The sequence below is a fragment of the Rattus norvegicus genome, chromosome 2 (assembly GCF_021556685.1).
Source record: "Rattus norvegicus strain SHRSP/BbbUtx chromosome 2, alternate assembly SHRSP_T2T, whole genome shotgun sequence".
Classification (NCBI taxonomy): Eukaryota; Metazoa; Chordata; class Mammalia; order Rodentia; family Muridae; genus Rattus; species Rattus norvegicus.
The window spans coordinates 171,381,111-171,397,500 of record NC_141535.1 but is presented as its reverse complement, the minus strand read 5'-3'; the positions used below and the strand labels follow the sequence as shown (position 1 = coordinate 171,397,500).

At 47.9% G+C, this 16,390-nt stretch overlaps 1 protein-coding gene across 6 annotated transcripts in view; it reads left to right on the top strand.

Moving 5' to 3' along the window:
* Positions 1–16,390, top strand: part of Trim2 (tripartite motif-containing 2) — a 151,643-nt gene that overhangs the window by 23,976 nt on the left and 111,277 nt on the right. The window contains exon 1 of one of the 6 annotated variants that reach the window (XM_087627117.1): positions 13,133–13,315. In XM_087627117.1, coding sequence (XP_087483243.1) covers positions 13,286–13,315 — 30 coding nt within the window. In that variant the 5' untranslated portion in view covers positions 13,133–13,285. 6 annotated transcript variants of the gene reach the window in all.

Here is a 16,390-nt window from a genome sequence, read left to right as displayed (position 1 = left end):
CCCCAAAGATTCTGGGATATGCAGAGGCTGGGTGAGAACTGGGGACTCCAGACTAGAGTAACAGAGTTTATGCCAGGGATCATCTGAGAGACAGAACAGGGGATGCAGGAGTGCACGGTGCAGGCCTTGCCTGCCTCGTAAAGGTTACAGGAGAGGAACTGCAGAGAACCTGTAACTCCAGTTCCCGGATATCTGATGTCCTCTCCTGACCTTCTTAGGACCCAAGCATGGAAGTGGTACAGACACACACACACACACACACACACACACACACACACACACACACACCACACACACACACCTAACACATATTAAAAAAAAATTTAAAAATTTTTTAATGTGTATGGGTGTTTAATCCCTGCACCACATTCATGACTGGTGCCAAAAGAGGCCAGAAGAGGGCATTGGATTCCTTGAGGCTACAGTTACAGGCTGTTATGAGCTGCCATGTGGGTGTTGGGAATTGAACTTGGGTGCTCTTAACCATTGAGGCATCTCTCTAGCCCCACGGACAAATCTTTAAGAGAAAGGGTGGTTATAGAAGAGTCAGGGTGTACACACCACTGGGCAAGAATGTGACAGGGGCAAGCAGGGAGTCAAGCTACCCTGGAGTGACATGGCAGGCAGGGCAGGGACCTTCACATTGGGAGGGACTCCAGTCTGGGAGAGAGGCAGAGCTGAGTCTTGAGGGCTGCCTTGGCCAAGCACCACAGGCCAGGTGAGCTAACAACACACGTTTACTTTGTACGAGTTCTGGCAGCTGAAGTCTGGGGTCAGGGCTTCTGAGTGCTGCCTGGAGAGGATGCTCCTTCTGACTTGCTGTGGCCATGTTCCTCCTTCCTTTCCCACTGTGTGCTCATGGAGCCTTTCCTCTGGTGTTTCCTGTTCATGAGAAAAGAGAGGGAAGGAGGGACAGAAGACTGGAGAGGGTTGTGGGAGGAATGGCAGAGACCAAAGGAAAAGTGTCAAGCCCTCTGAAATCCCTTCTTAGAAGAACACTAATCCCACTGGATTGGAGTCTCACACCTAAGACCTCATTTAACTCAATGACTTGTGGTCTCTAAATACAGCCTCCCCAGGGCTTAGGCTCCAAGATGCATGTGGTGACAGGGACAACAACGTTCAGTCCTCAGCAAAGAGGATGAAGGCCCGCAGACACTGACTCGGAAATCTCACATGTTCCTGTTCACTGTCTTTTGGCTCCGTTCCCTCATTTCTTATATTTTGGGTTGTGAGCCTAGCCTTTAACAGCTGAGCCATCTCTCCAGCCCCCGTTCCTTCATTTCTAAGCTTACTTGTATAAAACAAAATAGCCTTGACCTTAGAGCCTGTAAAACCTCCTTGGCTTGTCTGTGTTCTGCGTAGCCTCCTTCATACAACCTGGTTCAGCCTCAGAGAGGACAGCCTGGGGTGGGAGTGTTTCCCAGCATCAGCATCTTCCCTTTCTGTCTGCAGTGGTGGTCACAGCTGTGGTTTACACAGCTATGTCTTCCAGCTTGTCCAGGCCAAGGTTAGGGACAGAGCTCAGCGGTAGAGCAACTGCCCCACTCACAGAAGACCCCCGAGTCCCATACTCAGCACTGCAGAAAAGAGCCAAGGGGAAGCTTTATTCAGTTTATGTTGGTTGATGAGCTGACAGTAGGCACTGACTACTGTCATCCCTAGCAGTGTACTTAGCAGTAGGGACTATCATGTTGTGTCAGTCATGGGGGCAATACCTCCATGCTCAAAGGATTCATAAGGACTTGGTGAAACAACAACACAACACACTCAGACACACATGTATGCATGCATGCGTGCACGCGCGCACACACACACACACACACACACACACACACACAGACACACACACAAACACGCATGAGCAGGCACACATGACTGATCCCACTCAAGATGAGTCTGACGACAAACACTGGATCTGGTTAGGCTCTGTCTAGGAGATGTGGATGTACCCAGGTAGTGGTCATTAGACTTGACCTATCCGTGGACAAAGGTCCAGGGAACTGCCAGACTAGTGGTTCTTAGTGAACAGTGATTTGTCTTCTGTGCACATGTGGCAACATCTGGAGGTACTTGGGGCTATCAAGGACGATGGACTAAGGGGGGAAGAACTGCAGCAATCGAAAGAGCAGAAGCCAGGGGTGCTGCTTAGCCTGCAATGCCCACAGCAGGCTTGAACAAAGGACTATTCGCCCCGGCACATCAATAGCGCCAAGGGTAGGAAACCCAGGGTCAGTCTGAGGGAACGTGTGGCGCACGGAGGAGCGTGAGAACTGGGTCTTTCCACGCCCCTGGCTCTCAGGTTATCTACCTGTGATGTAATAACCTCTTAGGTTACATTTGACCTCAATGTTATGTGACAGAGTAACCAGTGGGAGCAGAGCAGTGGTGCGGATGTCTAGAGAGCGTTCAAAAGAAAGCAGCAGGGTTTCAGGACACAGTTCGTAAAGGCTGGTCAAATCTGTGGAACTGAACTGCTTCACCCTTCTGCCAGAGCTGGAAGCACCTCGTCCCTGCGTGGGACTCACTCAAGGAGAATTCTAACTGGAGCTCCAGGGTCGGAATCTCCTAAAGTGACCCAGGACTTCCGACGCCAGCCAGCATGCCTGGGCACCTATTGCCAAATATTGTCTGGGCTGCCAACTCCTGAAAGAAAGACAGCGTTCCCAAGCCTGAGCTGGGCCATTATTTCATGCCCTCAAGCCACACTTCCTCTGTCCTCATAGCAGCCAAAGGTATGTTCTTCCATACGGTAGTGAACGGCCAGACAGGAGAGGATGGGAGGAAGCAGACTCTGTCTGCACAGGGAAGTCAGGCAAAAGAGAGCACAAGCCATCAGCATTGTTAGAACAGAATGATGACATTCTCCATACTCTCCAGAAAAAAACAGTAATTTCCAGTTTAATCGCCTCACCACACAGCAGTAGACAGTGCTCATGTACCATAGAGGAAATTCCAATGTTAAAATTTCAAATCATGCTCCTAGAACATATGTTGGGGTGGGGTGCTCTATGAAGAGAGCTCTGAAGACCTGTCACTGTGTCATATGATAAATGCATGTGATGACTTGGAAGTCAGAGTGTTGAACGACCTTTTCATGAAGCGTCAGAAACGTGCTCATCTGTAGGTACAGTTACAAACCACATAGCACTTGATCGCTACAGGCTGGGTCTCCAATGGCCCTGCGAAAGCCCAGGTGTCAAAACTGAGCCCCCACAGTGGCACTGGAAGGTGGGGCCCATGAGTGGTCTTAAGCATGTCTCTTTTTTTTTTTTTTTGGTTCTTTTTTTCGGAGCTGGGGACCGAACCCAGGGCCTTGCCCTTCCTAGGTAAGTGCTCTACCACTGAGCTAAATCCCCAGCCCCTAAGCATGTCTCTTAACGGAATTATTTACCCCCAAAGATCATCAATGCTGTGGGCAAGAAGTCCAAACCCAGTCTGAGGGAGCATCTGGGACCCCAGGCCTCTCCTCTTTGTATTCTTCTCCCGTCTACGAGCTAAGCGTCTTCGCCCATCTCTCACTTGCCACCATAATATGCTGGCTCACCACCAACGGGTCCGACTAACCGAAACCTTCAAAGCCGTGCGCAAGAGTCAGCCTCTCTTAATAAGTTGATTATTTGGATACAGTATAAGAGAAACCGAATGTGAGCTCTTGGGAGGCGGGGTAAAGTAGGAGAATCATGAGTTTGAGGCCAGTAAGCACTTTATAGTGAGATCCTGTCCTAAAAAAAGGAAGCCTAAAAGATGTTCTAGTTAAGTGCTCACCACATAAGCATGAAGCCCCGAGTCAAATACCCCAGAACCCACATCAAAACCAGGTGTGGTGGTAGCGTCTATAAACTCACACTGGGGAGGTGGCGACAGGAGGATCTGTGGGTTCACTGGCCATTCAATAAGCCGAATCAATAAACTCCTGGTTCAGAGGGAGACTCTGTCTCAAAATCAAGTGGAGCACAATTGAGGAAGACATCGAACATTGACCTCTGACCTTCACACACACACATGTGCACATGCATACATATGTAACTGCATGCATGCACATGCAAATGTACACACAGAGAGACTAGTATAATGCAAAGTCATTTCCCCTGTATACTGAGGGCTCTCAGGTGGGGAGAAATCAGGCGCCAACTCCCCTCATTCTGCAGATCAAAGTCCACCTTAAAGGACTTACTTGAGTAACACTTTTATGACTCTAAACCTTGAAGACGTCTTTGTATCTGTAGAAAGGGCGCCTATGTGTGCCTGTCCTAACTCTGATAGAGGGGATGCTTTCTCCCCACCCAGTGACAAGGGAGAAATCAAGACGACCACTGGGAGAACTTGGTGCCCTTTATGGAGGTTGCCAGACTATATGGCTACCAAGAGAGGAAGGAAGGGAGGGAGAGGAGAAGGCTGGTCCAGGAGCCATCACATCCATCCTGTTCCAGATGTGGAAAAAGAAGACAGAGTTTATCAGCGGTGAAGCAAACCTCCCCGGCAGGTCTAATAGGTGCTGTCTCAATGAGGTGTCACTCAAGGGGGATGAAAAGAGCATGACTGGATCTGACAAAGAGTAGTTCTATATGAGACAGACTCCTGGAGGTCCAGACACTGAGGGTCAATGTCAGCCAGAGACATGGAGAGCACGACTCAGGTATCTCTATGGGAGGTTGAAAGCAGAGCCATTTGCAAGGTCCCACGGATTTTCAGGAGACTAAATGTCAAGTTCTGAACAAACAAACAAACATCCTAGTATATTGGTACCCAAGGGCATGATAACTATCTTTCTCCCTTGGGCCAACTCTGGAAGGAAAGAAACCATGGAGGATGGGAAGACGTAGAATATAAAAGAGAAAGAGTCAGCCTTTCCCTCTCCTCCCTCCTCAGGCTGTGGGCATACAAGAGCTGAAGGAAGAAGGTCTGGTGGGTGAGCCGGTGAAGCTGTTATTAGCCTGGAGGGAATGTTCTATATCTGCATGGCTCTAGAACTTAGAGAATCAAGTACAGTCGTTTTCGGTTCACAATTCCTAAGTGTTGACAGCCATAAACCACGCTCATTTTCTTTCTTTCTTTCTTTTTTTTTTTTTTTTCTTTTTTTCCGGAGCTGGGGACCGAACCCAGGGCTTGCGCTTGCTAGGCAAGCGCTCTACCACTGAGCTAAATCCCCAACCCCAACCACGCCCATTTTCATCACATTCACCACTCCTGCCTGGGCATTCAGAATCTCTGTTCGGTGTCTTCTGCCACTGTCAACTGCTTTGCTTTTGACAGACTCTATTTGTGTTGCCCAGGGTGGCCTTGAATGTCCAGGCTCCAGTGAGCCTTCAGTCTTAGCCTCTCTGGGTACCTGGGGCTACAGTTGGGTTCTGCCATGTCTGACTTTGTCTGTTCCCTGCTGGCCCAAGGATGGGTCCCAAGATTCTGTGAATGCCCGACAAGCACTGCACCTCTGACCTATGCACCCAGTCAACTATCATTTGCTTGGGTCTTCTTTCTTCTATCGATGTGACCAGACTTGTGGCCATCTCCTTTGCTCAGCTTGCCTGGGAGCTGTGTTCCTAGTGTATGTATCAATACCTTAGCTTTACTCTTGAGTGAGGGAAGATGGTTTTTTTTTCACTATTCTCTTACTTCCAGATCTGTGTTATTATTAACATATCTAAGAGCAATCTAGACATGTTTTCGTTTATCTTAATTAATTGGATGACACGCCTAGGTTTCGAGATGCTTGCCTTTATAAAACACTGCCCAAGTGTCATTCCTTAGGTGGGCGTGCCACACTACGTACCCTGGCCACATGGAAGAATTCCAGCTACCCTTGTCATTGCCGGCTCTCGGCGCTGTTAGGCTTTTGAGTGTTAGCCATTCTGTGGTTGTGCAGTGGCTTTTGATTTTTACGGTAATGATTAATAAGCATTTCATTGTGTGCCTTTTTGGATGTTTATGTAATTTCTTTTATAAAATACTTGTTCAAATATTGCCCCCACTCTGAGACAGTGTTCCCCTGAGTTCCTCTGGCTATCCTGGGACTCACTATATAGGCCAGGGTGGCCTCTGAGTCACAGAGATCCTGTCTCTGCCTTCTGATTGCTGGTATTAAAGGCATGAACCGCCACGCCCAGCAGCCCCTCTCTTCAAATTTATCTTAATGAATAATAGGATTCTGAATAGCCCTAAAATTTGTCTCAATCTGTGACTTGCCTTTTTGTTTTATTTTTCTTGCCAGTACCTTTAATTTAATTTTATTAAAAATCGCATTCGTCAACTCCTTTTGTTGTTTTGTTCTTTTGATTATAGAAGGATAGAAGGCATTTAAAATACTGAGATGAGATTCTGCTTTTTAGAGTTTAAAATGTTCAGGAGACTTTTAGAAACCTAAAATAGACCTAAGATACTGGAGCTCTGCCCAGAATTCTATGCAAAGGGGAAGAACGACTAGCAGCCCGGGGATGGTTTGAAGAGGGTCAGTGAGATAGACATGCTGTGTGACTGCACGTGCACCCTGATCCCTTTCTGTAATACCACAGACACCTGCAACACATATCAGCCCATCAGCCTCTGTGTCCACCCCATCACCCAGTTTCCACGAGAGAGTTAACCCGGTGCTCTAAGGCATCCATGGTATAGGGTGGTTCAGAATCTATAACCAGCCTTGGAGGGTAGAGAAAATAATCTTTCCAGTGCATCCCTGTGCTCTGATTCACAAAGGGAAGCCTGCTTTACACTAAGAGCCCCTTTATTCACAGAAAAGGCACACTTTTATTTATCAAACTCGAAGTTTTACAACCAGGGAAACTCTTTTCCTGAGCTGGGCCTGCCTGCCCTCCAAACTCACTTCATCTACAACTACTCCCACACGTGTGATTGTATTTGTGCCGGCCATTTTCTCTAATTAGAATATTACTTGCTTCTTGTGATACCAGGTAAGCCTCTTGTGTAAAAGCTGTTGCTGATTCTGAAAATCTCCTACAGGTTCATGTTGAGAATGCCTGTGCCCCAACTCGCTAGTGCTTCGGAGGAGAATAGGGGCCGTGGGTCATTTGGTAGATGGGGCTTGTCTGGCAGAAGTTGGTCACCAGCCTTTGAAGGTTATATCTGGCCCCTGGGCCTGGCCTAGCTTTCTGTTTCCTGTTCTGTGGTGATTGTCTTGGTTAGGGTGACTATGATGAAACACCATGACCAAAAGCAATTTGGGGAAGAAAGGGTTTGTTTTCCTCTTACTCCCATAGAACAGTTCATCATCAAAAGGAGTGAGGGCAGGAACTCAAGAAGGGCAGGAATCTGGAGGCAGGAGCTAATGCAGAGGCCATGAACGGGCGGGCGCTGCTTACTGGCTTGCTCCTCATGGAGCTGGGCCCATCCACATCAATCACTAAGAAAATGCCTAAGGGGCTTGCCTGCAGCCTGATCTTATGCAGGCATTTTCTCAGTTGAGGTTGCCTCTTCTCAGAAGACTCTAGCTTGTGTCAAGTTGACATAAAAGCAGACAGTGCAGTGAACACTGCTCTGAGACACCCTCACTGTGGTAGATTGAGCAGCTGCTGTGGTATCCTCCCTGTGTAAGGGATTGAGAGCCTCTGAAGCAGCGAGCCCAGTAAGGCTTCCTTCCTTCCTGACCCTTGGTCAGATGTTCTGTCAATTCCTCAGAAGTAGCTAATACAGAAGCCGATTCTGTGGCCTTGGGTTTTCAGTAAAATAGGTAAAAACTGCAGTGACTGCAAACAAGGAGTCAGGAGGTGTGCAGATCCATTTCCTCTATTAGTGAAGGAGCATGCATGCCCAGGAAAGCAGCTGACTGGTTGTAACTGGCATATTACTGAAACAATGTGTGTGGGTACACAGGGTCAAGTAGATTTGTGAATAATTATAGATAGCAGAAGATTTGTCCGGGGGAGACCCTGGGTCCAATCTCAAGCAACACATTTTTTTTAAAAAAGGAGATTTAGTTTAAACTCATCTGTAAAGTACCGAGCATACGTATATAGCATGCAATCCTGTCATGAATAAAAGGGTCAGACAGAAGGCTGGACAGATGACTCAGCAGTTAAGAGCATTTACTAGAGGACCTAGCTTCAGTTCCCAGTGTCCATGTCAAGCAGTTCACAGTCACTAGTAACTCTAGTTCCTAGGGGACCCATCACTTTTCACCTCTGAGGGCATTCACACTCACCTGTGCAAACCCAATCTCCACATACACACAATTAAAAGTAATTTTAAAAATTCAAACTCATGACAAGTTCCTTTCTGCTTTCTTGTCCGTAGAGTTTGGGAAAGTCTTGTAATATGTGAGATACAGTTTCTTTCTCAGAAGTGTTTTTGAATAATAATTCAAGATTATTGCCAGGCATGGTGGTATATGCCTTCAATCCTAGCACTGTGGAGGCGGGAACAGGTGGATCTTTTTAGGTTTGAGGACAGATTGGTCTACACAGCAAGTTCCAGAATAGCTAAGGCCACATAGAGAGATCTTGTTTAAAAAGAAGAGGAGGAAGAGGAAGGGGGAAGAGGGAGAGGAGGGGAGGGGAGGGGGAAGAAGAGGAGGAAGAAGTCGTCTACACTGAGAAAGGTAAGAAAGAGGTGGGATGAGAAGGAGAATCTATCTTGGATAAGCCTGATAAAAGCGGAGCTAGCAGATGGTAGGAAGGTGACTTGAAGTTCACTGTGATGTGTGGTAACAATACTGTACATTTTCTGAACACCTATTCTGTGCTCAGCACTATGTTAAATACATCCTAGAATTCATCCCACCTTCTGCACAAGAAGCCTATGGGTAAATGTTGATATTATCCCCACATGACATTTGAAAAAAATGGGGGCATATTTTTATAGGGAGATGGCTCAATGGGTAAGAATGCTTGCTGAGCAAGCATGAGTACCTGAGTTCAAATCCCCAACATTCTTGTAAAAATCAGATGTAGCCATACACATGCTAGTAATCCCAGCTCTTTGAGGGGCACAGATGGACTTTGCTGGCTGTCAGTCTAGCTTCTTCAGGTTCAGTGAGAGACTATGTCTCAGGGGAATACAGAAAGTGATAGAACTTCTGTTCCATCAGCTACCCTCCTCTGGCCTCCAATCACCCCTGGCTAGACACAGAGAGAAATCATTATATTAGCTTGGGTATGGATAGACCATGAGCAGGTTAACATGGCAGGAACACAGCTCCAGGGTAGAAGGGTCATCCCAGACAAGAAAAAAAATGCTAAATTCAACAGGCACCAGCCACTCGGTGCTTAGAAACACAACAGAGATGCTTGAGGTCCTAGGATGAATCTTAGCATCGGTGAACCGTAACAAAACAAAACTCAAAATCTATATCCTGAGGGGCGGGGCATGGAATGTTCAAATGGAAGCATCGCAATGAGAAGCCTGTGAAGGAGGCTCCTGGGAGAGGGTAGGAGTCAGATATGCTCTGTTCTTTGAGACTGCAGCAGACTGATGCTGTGTGCTCCCCATGTGGGGAGAGCTCGCCTTGCCTTAGAACTAACTTCTCCCCTTCTATCATCCCCACGCCTGCCATCCCTCCAGCCCCTTCCTGTCCCTTCCTTCTTTCCTTTCATGTAATCTTCTGAGGTTTAACTCGTTTTTATTCTCCCATCAGTGGGTGTGCACCATGACAGCATAGACAGGCAGACAGATGGAGGGTTATTTTATTCATGTGCTTCTTCCTCTCAGTAATTTCTGTGACCCAGAGTCACACGGTCTGTCATGTAGAGTGTAGCAAGCCTTCCCAGGCGGACGCTTTCTCTCTCACGGACAACACCTGAAGTCACCATGCATAAATCAGGCCCATTCTGTTTATCCTACAAGGAAATTGGAAGAGCACAGAGCACACGCCCCTCCTATTGAATACACTACTAGTTTACATTTTAAATATAAATGTTAAACTTTCAAAAAATGTTAATTTGTATTTTTAATAATCTTCACTTACTGCCTTTTGTGTCCCCCTTGCTGGTGCCTTACTCTGAGTAGTTCCCAATTCTGTTTTGGTTCTTGTCACACATGGGTTCCTTTAATTTCCCTTCTTCCTTAATAAATTCCCTTAAGCTCTCTTCCTCCTTCTTATGTTTCCTTCCACTTTTATCATTCATTTTTGTGCATACATACACACACACACACACACACACACACAGCTCACACTCATTCACACATACATATTCACACTAAAGCACACACACAACTCATATTCACACTCACATACACACACTCAACTCACATATGCACATATTCACACTAACATACTAACACAACTCTCTCTCTCTCTCATACACACCACACACACACACACACACACACACACACACACACACACACACACACGTTCCACAGAGAAAATGGGAAATAGAACCAGAAACAGAGAAATTCATGTCTAGTAGAGTCCACAAATGAGAGAAAATATGTGGTATCCATCTTCCTTAGCATCCACCCCCAGCACCACACCCACAGCACTGGAGCTGAAGTGCAGAGCCTGCTGAAGGATTAGACTTTGGCCATTTCAGCTTTAGAGATCCTGCCCACAAGCTCTTCTTCCCTCTGTTTGTGGAGGCCTCCCCTGAGAAACATGAGAAGCCAAAGGTTATGGTACAGGTCTGGCCTTTGACCTCCCTCCCCAGGAGGCCTGATGATAATGCTTGACACTGTCTGCTTTGCTCTGAGAAATGCCATGAGCAGAACCAACTTGTGAGAGGAAACGGTCGATTTCATACTACACTCTCCAGGTCAGTCCATCACTGAGGGAAGTCAGAGCAGAAGCTCGGGGCAGGAGCCTGGAACAGAGATCATGGAGGAGTGTTGCTCACTGACTCATTTCCCCTGAGTCAAGCTCAGCTAGCCTTCTTCCACAACCCAGGACCCAGAGGAGGCACAGCCCACAATGAGTTAAACCTTCCCACATCAATTAGCAATCAAGTCCCTTACCCACGGATGTGGCAGCTGGCTAGTCTGACTTGGACAATCGAAGCTTCCCCTTTCCCGGTGATTCTTGGCTATGTAAGTTGGCAATGAAATCTGACCAGGACCCAGAGCTGCATGGACATTATGCTTTTAGTATGAGGCACCTGTCACAAGCTCGCACGTTGAGTGCTTGACCCCAACTATTGGCGCTATCTTGTGAGAATGAGCCTAGCCAGGGTCAAATTTTGAAGGTTGTATCCAGTCCCTGGTCCTTTCCTCTCTTTGTGCTTCCCATACACCATGAGGTAAGCAGCCATGTGTTCCTGTCACTTTGATGCTCTTCCACACATGATTCAGTCCAAGGAGCCAAGTAACAGTGGACTGACTCTTCTAAAACCATGAGGCAAAATAAAAACGTCTGTAAATCGTTAATGTCCAGTACTTTGTCGCAGCAATGAGAAAGCTAGCAAAATAGCCTGACTGGGACACTTGCCTGGAGCCTGCTCAGAAACTTCTGGGTTTATCAGTGATTCCCCAGAACTTCTGACCCCTTGGCCTACAGCTGAGGCCTTCCTTCATCACCAAAGACCATGAGTAACGGCTGAAGAGCAGAGAACTGTACCCGGATGGGAGCCAAGCACTGCTCAAAGGTGCTAGGAAGCCTTTGTTTCAATGTAAGGAGCCTGGGCTACCTCTCCGGCTCCTGTCTTTGGGTTAAGCAGAGGAACTGTAGGTTACATGTGCTGTAGGCCACCAGAGACTCTCAGTATCCGTCTGGACACCAGGAATGGTGGATTACACTGTGCAGTGAAAGAGGAAGAGAGCTGTACCGGGGAACTGTCCACTCTGACGAGGCTTGTTCCTTGACTGGACAAGAGTAGTCCTCCACAACGCCCTTTCCTCTTTCTCCCAGGCAAATGCCTGCTGATGTTCCCTCAGATAAGTACTTGGCTCCTTCATGAGCCCCACATGAGGTCCATCTCCTTCCTTGAAGTTTCTAACACCCTTCAGCCCCTGACCTCAGAAGACCGTGAGGTTAGGGACTCTCAGCGCGATGAGCTGCCAGCCCTGAGCTGCTGCTCCCATTATAGGGACTTCAGCCTCTGTGGGAAGACAGGACACACAGGAGGACCTTCTGCAATGCACAGTAGGGTTTTGGGACTCCATGTCATCCAGAGCTTGATCCTGTCCCTCAGGAGACTTGGGACTTCCAAGATGATCTCTACTGGGTCCAGCCTCCCGCTGAGCTGATAGGTACTGAGGGTAAGGGAGATTTTGTTCAGCCCCCCCCCCCCACCTTGTCTTACAGCAACCAGGCCTTCCTAGATATTAGCAGCAGCGCTGGAGGGTTCCCGCAGTGATCTGAGCTCTGCTGCAGCAGCGGGGGCTGGAGAGACTCTGAATCACAGCACCAGGTTGCCACGAGATAGCCCAGTGCAGGTTGATAGCCCACTATAAAGTGCAGTCAGAGACTGGGCTTCTGTAAACAGAAAACAAGCTCAGAGGGATTCCCGAGCATGATAGGAGAGGCTTTCTCCTTCCTCTGCCCCACTTCTACTTTGACTTTGGGTGGGGGCGAGGACCCGGTACCAGCAGCTGTGTTTGGAGAGCAGTCTAGTTCCCTTTCCTGATAGGTCCCATTTTACAACTCTGATTTCGGATGTGGACTGGACCACAAAGACCACAGCACAGTGGTCTCTAGATAGTAGGACACATATTTACTAGAGGAGAAAGGCTCAAGAGTCGAACTCTTGATGAGAATCCAGCCCCCAACTGACTCCTGGCTCCTGCCTGCTTAGGGGGTGATTATAGCTTGAGCTTTCTTCTGGGTACTTGGAAATTGAGACCCAGGACACCAGTGTATCACAAAGTGGACACAGGAGGCATTGAGAGCATTGAGACTAGGAAAAGCAGAGGGCAATACATCAAGTAGGTGGGTTGGAGGGAGAAGCTTTGACTTGAAGGGAGCTCGGCCCCCCTCCCCCACCCCCCACCCTCGCAATGTGCATTCTGAAGTAAGGAATAGGGACCTGAGATTTCAGAGTGGGATTCAAGCTTGTGTCATACTTGAGGGGATTAGGCATGGCCTGTGAAGATAGTTGTTCAAGAAAAGGTCAGAAGCAAAGAGAACCTCAATTAAAAAAAAAAAAAAAAAAGGCATTGCCCTTCCTGCTCAGTGTTCCCTGCTTCTGGGTGAAACACAATATCTTAAGCAAACAGAGCTCAAAGAGGCTGATCATTGGCTCCCATTGTCCCTTGATACCACAGCCCCTCCCTCCCTCCCCTTGGTCTGTGCTGACAAGCTGTTTATAGTTTTTGTAAGGGCCACCCTTTAACTCATGGGCTCACTTGTCTGAGGGCTAAAGGGAGCTGAGTTCCTCGTGCTGAGGAGGCTGGGCTGTCTCTGATGCCCAGCAGTGGCCGTTATGGAACCCAGGTAAGAACTTCTGTATTTGTGGTGAGTCTTTCTCTGGGCTGGCTGGTCAGTTCATCTTGGGCACGGAGGGGAACAAGATATGTCTAATCCGGTTGCTAACTTTTTAGCTCTTGTCTGCAAAGGCAGAAGGAGTGGAGACAAGTATCTGAGATCTGTCCAGGAAGTTTTACACGGGACTGGTCCACCCAGGTGAGGAAGGAGAGAGAAAGCAGCATGGGGCTGAGCTGAAGACTTTCCCATCCCCACCGACACCCACACCCCACACCCCCTCTCCCACTCCCCATGCTGCCGGGCTCAGCCATTCACTTATCCAGTGCCGCTCTTCACAGCTTATGTCTGCCACAGTGGGGTTTCTGTACCTTGTGTATCCAGGGTCGACCCCCTTTGGGAGATCTAATATATTTTAGTATTTTCAAAGGGAAGGGGTAGTGGACTTGTCATAAACAGCCATTCAGAAATGTGGGAATGGTTGAGAGCCAGCAAGCTGCTGTAAAGTTTAACTGCCCCATAAAACTGCTCAAAGGGTAGTGGAGTAAGGAACAGCCTTGGGCGAATAGAGAGTTTGTCCTTGATTACTGGAGTGAAAAGGCTGGGGCGTGGCGGAGTGGGCCGCTTTCTGCCCCACCCCCATCCCCTCTGATGGTTCAGAGGATATTGTGAGGTGGGGGAGTCTGCTGGGGTTTGGGCAGCCATCTGCTCTCTATACTTTGTGGTTCCTGGTTCTGGTTTCTGGGGATGTCTGTCAGTCTGGTTTCCTCATCTTAGCCCATTTGGCAGTAGACACCTGTCCCAACAAGAATTGATGAGGGCAGGAGAGTGACGGCTGCAGGGCACCCTAGGTAGACTGTCCTAGAAACCGCTTTAGAAAACCCCCCTACTGCTGAGCAAAAGGACCGCCCCGGACAGCTTTGATCAGACATTTGTGTCTTAGGAGCCCGGTGGTGCGGGAACTTACTGTGTATTTGGTGTGGATAGCGGTCTGATGAACTGTAGAAGTGAGGCTGGTAATCACGGTCGGTTTGCTCCCAAATCTCGGACTCCTCCCCATCCTCAGGAATTGTATGTTACCTGGATACAGTGCCTTTGAAGTGTCATCCTTCTGGGGAGTTAGATGAGAATGCAAAAGTAAGTCCTCAAGTCAATTTGGACCGAAAGCAGCATGGTGTTTGGTTCACGGTATGAAAGCACAAAGCAGTTTGCAAGCAAGGCCAGGCTCCTTATGCAGTGGTCAGGAGTAGGAGTCAGGGGAAGAAGGGGGTTAGGGGTGGGAGCGAAGTTGCTCCTTGGAGTAGGCTAGTAAAGGAAAGAAAATGAGTTTCAGATTGCCCAGAGCGGGACCAGTGCAAAAGGGAGGAGTGGGTGTCACCTGCCTTCCAGCCCCACTCTGCAAATTCAGTCTGTTGGGGGCACTGCATCCCCACACTCCTACAGGACTAGATAGCTTCTGATTTCTGAAAGCAAAGTTCTGCAAATTGCCTCACCCCAGGAGCTAACCGCATTCCTGGTTGTTGTGTCTTTTGCTACTGACATCAGCTGTCCCAGCCACCTGAAAAGGTTTGGTGACTAACCATGTAACTGCCTGACTTTGTGCTAACTTGGAACTTCTGCGGCTCTTACCCGCAAGTTCAGTGAGTTGTTAAAGAAGGCTGCGGAACTCGGGGAAACGCCTTTGATGTCTGCGGGCGTGAAGGATGCAACGGAGAATGTGAGTGCAGCCACGCGCAAAGATTCATGGGATAGAGATGGGGTACGGAAGGCGTCCACCCGGCACCTTCACCTGTTCAGCAGATGTACTGGGACTGTTGTTGTTATTGGTCGCTTTGTTTTGTTGTGTGGGGACTTCATTGCACAGTTTCAATTGGTTAGGTTATTGCCACTGGGGACTGAATCCATCTCCAGAAACGTCCTGCCTCCTGGAGGTTGGCACTGGTGCTGCAGCAGGAGAATGGCTCTCCTGACAATCAGACCCTTCCCAAGGGATGCCCTCGGCCTTTGTCTATCCCATGATCACACAGAGGTACTTTTTCATTTTGTACATGGCTTCAAGAACTGTTTGCCAAGAAACAGGGACAAGATATATATCTATAAATCTATATCTATATTCTAAGTCTCAGATCACACCTGTCTAAGGATTTATATGTCAGGCCATCTCTTACATATATTTGTATAAATTGCATAATGTCTCTATGCATTAGTCCCCAAGTCTACAGAATTTGGTTAGTCCTAAGAAGGGACAGTCGAGGGCAAGTCTTGGGGCTCAGCTCTGCACATTGGTGGGGTAGCCCCAGGAGGATGAGGGTTCCAGAGCACGAGGCTAAGAGCAAGAGCTTTGATGTAGGCTCATCCTGATCAACTCTTCCGTTTGCTGGTTTATTTGTGTAATATTAGCAAGTCATCTACTTTTCTAGCGTTCCTGACTGGGCCATTGGGAGGTTTGAATGTGTCCAGAAGTAAGAAGTCTGCTGTGTACTGCTCAGCACAACACAGAAACCCTGTGATAAACTCATCCATCTCCCAACTACAAGCATTCAGTGATAGGCATAACCTATAGTGCTATAGAGAGATCATCTTGTACATTGTATGGATGCTTAGTATGTCAATTAAAAAGTCTCTGGCCTGTGGCTTAGTTAGGAAATGGAGATGAGACATCAGGAGGAGAAAGAATTCTGGGAGAGAAGGAGGGAGAAGGAGCCCGAAGAGAGGTAAGAAAGACATGTGGACGGTTGATACCCGGACACAGGTTAAAATTAAAGGATAGCTTTAGTTATGATCTAGTCAGAGTAGACCTAACCATATGGCAAGTTATTTATAAATATAATTTGAGTCTGAGTCTTATTTCTGGGAGCATGGGCCTGGGAGGCAGATTCAGCTTTAACTACAACAGAGTGCATCCCAAGTTTACTTGAAAATTCTTGAGAGAGGAACTAGTCAGTCAACTGTACAGGGTCGTGTTCTAGTCTGTAAACCACGCTGGCTGGCTGGTGACTTTGAATGAAATGTGTTCCTCGAGCCACTGTCATCTGACCTGTCTGTGAGACAATGTCTTCAGTTTTCTAACTCTTGGTCCATGGGTAG